Below are 5,702 nucleotides of genomic sequence, written 5' to 3' on the forward strand. Positions count from 1 at the left end.
CTGCTCCTACCTCTCCCCCGTCCCCTCCTCCTGCTCGCCCCCCTCTCCTTGAACCCAGAGACCGCGCACCGCAGAGCAGAGCAGCAGCGTGTCCTCGTGCTCTCTCCTCCCCCTCCACGACCCTCCAGCGCCGCCGGCGCCCCGCGAGCTCGCTCCTCGCATTGCGCGCGACGTGGGCGGCCGGCTCACACAGGCGCCCGGCTCCGTGTCCTCCGCCGGGTTCCTTGGATTCACTTCCTTTCTCCCAGGTGCCGGCCAGCCCCTCCCCCATTTATTTCCGCTGCCCCTTCCCCGCCCCTGCCGGCCCCCGGGCGTTTCTGCACGGCCCGGCCATTAACTCCCGCCCGCCACCGGCATTGATCCGGCCAAGCCTTGTGAGCTGGGCGTCTGGTGGGCGTGATTGCAGGAGCTTTCTCTTTACAGGCTCGTGTCGCCGGCCTCTTTTTGGGCCGTCTTTATTAATCCTCGGCTCCGGTTCCTGAATCTTGCCGTCTCTGCTTCCGTTCTTGATCTCGTCCCCCCACCCCCAAATACGCCATCCGTTGGTCCTTCTTTTCCCCATCAACCACCCCTCGAGGGATTCTTCTTGCTCCTTTTGTCCGAGCCGCCGAGCAATTCTTGGGAATTCCTGCTTCTCCTTCCCTGTGCGGAATCTTCCAAACAAGGGGTGAAAAAGGGGGACGGAGAGGAAGAATCCGCCCTCCTCCCTTTTGCTTTAGGATAACTACTATAAACTGTTCTTAGTGGGGGTGCTAGAGAAAGGGGGCGAAATTGGGAGGGGATTGGAGGGAGGAGCCGTCACATCCCATCCCTGGACCTGCATGAGGAAGCATTGAGACAATGAGAGATGAGACTCCAACCAAAAACAGGGTAAGTGACCAGACTACACATCAATCAACAGCTACTACTACGCTACTATCTTCACAATTTTTCTGTGTCCATTCTCTGATCTTGCTTTGGTTCTGATTGGTGCGGGGGAAAAGCTGTCCTGGTCCAAGACCATTGTTAGGAAGTGGTTCAACATCAAAACAAAAGCCAAGGACTTCCATTCAGATTATGGAGTCGAACAAGGTACTACATGCTTTCTTCTTGCTCGGTGTTCTGGCTGTTGGATCATATAAATTTTCTGTTGTTTCCAGAAGCAAGTTTGACCTCCTGCTTCCTGCTCCTATGTAGTGTAGTAATTTTTTTGGTTATTGTTGCAGAAACAACCAAACGCATCCTTGAGACCTCAGTAAAAATGCAGTTTGTTTTTACTGCCCTTGTGCTAAAATTTTGCTCTGACTATTTCAGTGGGGATGCAGTGGAGGACCAGTTTCTCAGAGAGGGATGTGTGCAAGACCAAGAAGAGCAGAACAGGTACTACATTTTGCTTGCGTCCTCAGTCCTCACAGTAACTATCACTGCATTTTCAGTTTTTTCACCCCTGTCCATGGGTGCAAAATTGACCGGTCAACATGGTGTCCTATGCCCAACCGACTGAATTAACTCTACTTGTCGTCCTCCTTAGAGAGGTTGCCCAGGAAGAACTCGGATCGGGACTGTCGAGCAGGAAATGGGATCGACCGCGCCTACATCACAAACACGCAAGACTACAGGTATATAATGCTTCTGTACAACACGACTGATTCGCCGATCATTGCGAAAGCGAAGTCAGTTTGATGTGACAATCCATGTAACCGTGTGCTTAGGGTCTTTGCTGGTACATGGAATGTGGGAGGAAGGTCACCATCCAGTCATCTGAACCTGGAGGACTGGCTGCATACTTCTCCTGCTGCTGATATATACGTCATTGGGTATAACTCTAAACTCATGCATTAACTTGAGCAGATATTCATTTGATGTATAGAGCATAAACATCCTGAGAAATGGTACAAATGAATAATGAGAATGTTGTTGTCCTATCAGGTTTCAGGAAATTGTTCCTTTGAATGCTGGCAACGTCCTGTTGACCGAAGACAACGGTCCAGCGAAAAAGTGGGTTTCTCTTGTGAGAAAAACGCTAAATAATCTAGATCTCCAGGGCTCTGCTGGGTACAACTACCACACCCCGTCGCCGGCTCCGGAACCTATCGCGGAGCTTAATGTTGATTTCGAGAGATCATCGAGGAGACAAAAGAACTCTTCATTCTTCCATCGGCGTTCATTTCAGTCCTTGGGTCGAAGCTCAAGAATTGACATGATGGATCCTCACTCCCTAGTGGACCGACGGTTCAGTGTTTGTGACCGGATTAGCTTTGGGAGCAGGCCGAGCGATGTTGACACCAGTATGAGGTGTGGTGGGTCCTCTGATGATGAGAACATGGACGAGGAATCACCTGGTGGCACCTTCTTCTCACCAATGCCATGTGGATATGGTGCTCCACTATCAACAGATGACAATAACAGGCGGTTGGTAAACTCCAAGTAAGTATTCTTAACATGACTTAATTCTTCCCACTGGAAAGTAAGAACTGCTAATATTTCATTGAAATGTCTTGCAAGCTTCTTCATTCATCACTTGGAATGGATAAAGTTCTTTGAACTGAAACTCAGATTTTCTATGACACAGCAGGTATTGCTTAGTTGCTAGCAAGCAAATGGTTGGAGTTTTCCTGATGGTATGGGTGCGGAGTGACATAAGGGAGCATGTGAAGAACTTGAAGGTGTCGTGTGTTGGTAGAGGCTTGATGGGATATCTTGGAAATAAGGTACTGTTTGCTATTTATTACTCAGCTTTTCTAGGTGTGCAGTTGTCAATCTGAAGTTCGTTGTGTGCATTTATTTTTGATGGCACGTTTTTTTCTGGCTTTTTACATAGTTTTATATGACCCATTCCCTGTTTTTTTAGGGATCAATATCAATCAGTATGTCTCTGCATCAGACAAGCTTCTGCTTTGTTTGCACACACTTAACATCAGGTCAAAAAGATGGCGATGAACTTAGAAGAAATGCGGATGTGGTGGAAATATTGAGAAAAACCAGATTCCCACATGCTCATGGTGCACGCGACGAGAAGTGGCCAGAGACAATCCTTGACCATGAGTATGTTCTACTTCCAGCTCGGTTATACGCAAGTAGAATAAAACTGTGAAAATGGAACACCAGTATCTTGGGGTCTCATATATTTTGTTTCTTTCAGTCGAATAATATGGCTCGGGGATTTGAATTACCGGATAGCGCTTTCCTATCGCTCTGTGAAGGCTTTGGTTGAGATGCACAATTGGAAACAATTGTTGGAAAAAGATCAGGTAAGCCATATCATATGCCCCTTAAAGCAACTTGCGCAGCTATTTTTTTTTGAAACGGAGGCAAAAAGATTTGCCTCATCGATTAATTAAGCAGAAGAGAATTGCCCATCTTGCGCAGCTATTGCAATCACATTCTTGGCCTCGTTTCTTACCTGAAAATTTTCTGCAACAGCTTCGTATAGAGCAAAGGTTTGGTCGGGTATTCGCGGGCTGGAAAGAAGGCAGAATTTATTTTCCACCCACGTACAAGTACTCGTACAACTCCGACAGATACGCGGGCGATGATATGCATCCAAATGAGAAGCGGAGGACACCCGCATGGTAAAAATTCACAAATCAAACTTATTGATGCATTATTACATCCAAGAATGCCTTCTTCCCCTTTTACACCCTCCTTATTACTTTCACCTCAACGACAAACATTTTTCCTTTCTGAAGGTGCGATCGGATTTTATGGTATGGCAGAGGCCTAAACCAACTATGTTACGTCCGCGGCGAGTCCAGATTCTCGGACCATAGACCCGTATACAGCATTTTCACGGCGGAGGTTAAACTGCCGAGCCAGGCCCAGTTCGGCAGCTTCACTCGCTCCAGCTCCCTAATGGGGGTGGATGAAGTGGCATACCCAACTTATCCACGCAGTTACACAGATATCAACTTTTACTGATTGTGCATCCCCATGGAGCCAAGGTTTGTATACTGCTACTACTAGTATATTCACTGCATTGTCTCATTGTTTAAGCTGGCTGCTCTGTCAGCTTCACTGAATTCCATGTGAAGGCATTGTATTCATCATCATCATAGCTTCCTTGCAGACATTCTTTCTTCGGTGCCAGAGTAGGAGTAGACCTGATGTGTCTGATGAAAACTTCATTCCTCCCAAGATTCCAGCAACTGGAATATTTCCAGGCAACAGGTGGTTCTGAACTGCTCTGCCCTTTCCCCACTCCAGTTTTTGTGCCCTCGGCATGCCTGGTGCTGTGATAGTACTCTATTATTTTTAATGGAAAGTTTTGCTTGGGCTAATACCTAAACCCTGACCGTTGTGCAGATTGCAGATACTCTAGTCAAGAAGACGCCTTGTAATTCCAGATGTAGGTAGGTGTGATACATACACTATTAGTACTTGATACGTGTCGTTTTCGAGAGAAGTTTAAAGCTGGACCACTAATAATACCTTCCCACACTTTCTCTTTAGGAAGATTTGCGCCGTTCGTTCTGCACAGTTTTGATTGATTCTAACCATCGTCCCCGGCAGTGTCGGGCACAAATTTCGCTTGCAAACCAGAATGCAGGACGGCTCTGGCTCTGATTTAAGCTAGTAGATAGAGTAGTCACTGACAGCTGAAGCTAATTTTGTGGCGTGCCATTTGGATTTTTCCCCTTTTCCTGAGCGGTTTGTGACTCTGGAAGGGAAGTTTTTTTTTTACTTGTCTCCCGATGTAAAACAAGAGCCGCTTGGATCGGCTCAGCTCAGTCATTTTAGTGACCAAAAAGAAGAAAGAAACAGCCACCATTTGTACAGCATTGTCATCATACCATCTGAACCTTGGGCCGTCGTGCTGTGCCTGATGATATATTTATATTGATAGTGCTACTGGAGTGTCCCGGCCCATGCTTGGCAAGAAATGATCACCGGCACGGGCGCACACTTGTCCATGCTTGTGCGCAAAGCAATGCTCCCTCCCTCCCTCCCTCCCAGGGCAAAAGAAGAGAAAGTTTCACCCACAAGCCGCCTCTGCCTGCTGCTGTGCGCTGCAATATTGTTTTGTTTTCTTGTAGCTTTGGGAAGGCCATGGGAGGGGGCGAAAGTGAAACCTAGAGCGAGGGGCAGAGGCTGCTGGCTGCGTGGGCGGCAGGCCGGGGGACACGAAAGCGGTGGGCGCCGTCGTCCCTGTCCGTCTACTCAGATGCAGATGCAGATGCCGATGGGAGTGCAGGTGCGAGCACTCATCAAGGGGAAGGTCAATCGCTGGTGGGAGTACGACGCCATTGCCATGGCCGTGTCTGCTGTGTCTTTTGCTTTCTCATCAAAAGGATGGAAACAAAAAGAGACGACCCTCGCTCGCTCGGTCCAAAACTACTGTGATTGATGCCCAGGGTCCATAGTGGAAGTGCATCTCGTCTCGGCAGATGTGTCGTTTTTATTACCTCTTTTGCTTTTGTATTACGCCCGCGCCGGGGTGTAAACCCTAGGCTGATCTCCCTCCCTTCCATGGCTGGCTCTCAGAGTTTATGTTTATGAATATCGGCTGCTAGCCTGCTGTTACTAGTACTACTACAGGAGGGGAATATATGCATGCTGCATGCTTCTTGCAGGGCAATGAGCAGCTGTCAGGGTAAATAAATCGACCAGCGGCTTTATCCGGATTAGTTTAGCCTAGAGCCCTCCTAGACCACCTCCAAATCAGCGGCACCGCGAAACGTATGGAGCCGCGGTCACCACGGACATGGAGCAAAGCCAGCGCATGG

General features: G+C 48.3%; 1 protein-coding gene across 1 annotated transcript; it reads left to right on the plus strand.

Moving 5' to 3' along the window:
* The first annotated feature begins 6 nt into the window (after positions 1-6).
* Positions 7-4,757, plus strand: LOC119294576 (type IV inositol polyphosphate 5-phosphatase 7-like). Its single transcript, XM_037572786.1, has 14 exons — positions 7-870; positions 984-1,071; positions 1,294-1,359; positions 1,511-1,598; positions 1,692-1,796; positions 1,909-2,406; positions 2,552-2,690; positions 2,831-3,024; positions 3,122-3,230; positions 3,403-3,551; positions 3,669-3,920; positions 4,046-4,146; positions 4,282-4,328; positions 4,429-4,757. Exons 1-11 carry the CDS (start codon positions 841-843, stop codon positions 3,895-3,897), a joined length of 1,695 nt encoding a protein of 564 aa, XP_037428683.1. The 5' UTR covers positions 7-840; the 3' UTR covers positions 3,898-3,920; positions 4,046-4,146; positions 4,282-4,328; positions 4,429-4,757.
* Positions 4,758-5,702: the final 945 nt, after the last annotated feature.

This window comes from Triticum dicoccoides, chromosome 4B (genome assembly GCF_002162155.2).
Source record: "Triticum dicoccoides isolate Atlit2015 ecotype Zavitan chromosome 4B, WEW_v2.0, whole genome shotgun sequence".
NCBI lineage: Eukaryota > Viridiplantae > Streptophyta > Magnoliopsida > Poales > Poaceae > Triticum > Triticum dicoccoides.

What these genes read in the sequence shown, in the direction of transcription:
- LOC119294576 (XM_037572786.1), top strand. Translation starts at nt 841, where the DNA reads ATGAGAGATGAGACTCCAACCAAAAACAGG. An exon ending in GACCAAGAAGAGCAGAACAG is followed by an intron (nt 1,360 to 1,510) that starts GTACTACATTTT and finishes CGTCCTCCTTAG; the next exon opens with AGAGGTTGCCCAGGAAGAAC. An exon ending in ACAAACACGCAAGACTACAG is followed by an intron (nt 1,599 to 1,691) that starts GTATATAATGCT and finishes CCGTGTGCTTAG; the next exon opens with GGTCTTTGCTGGTACATGGA.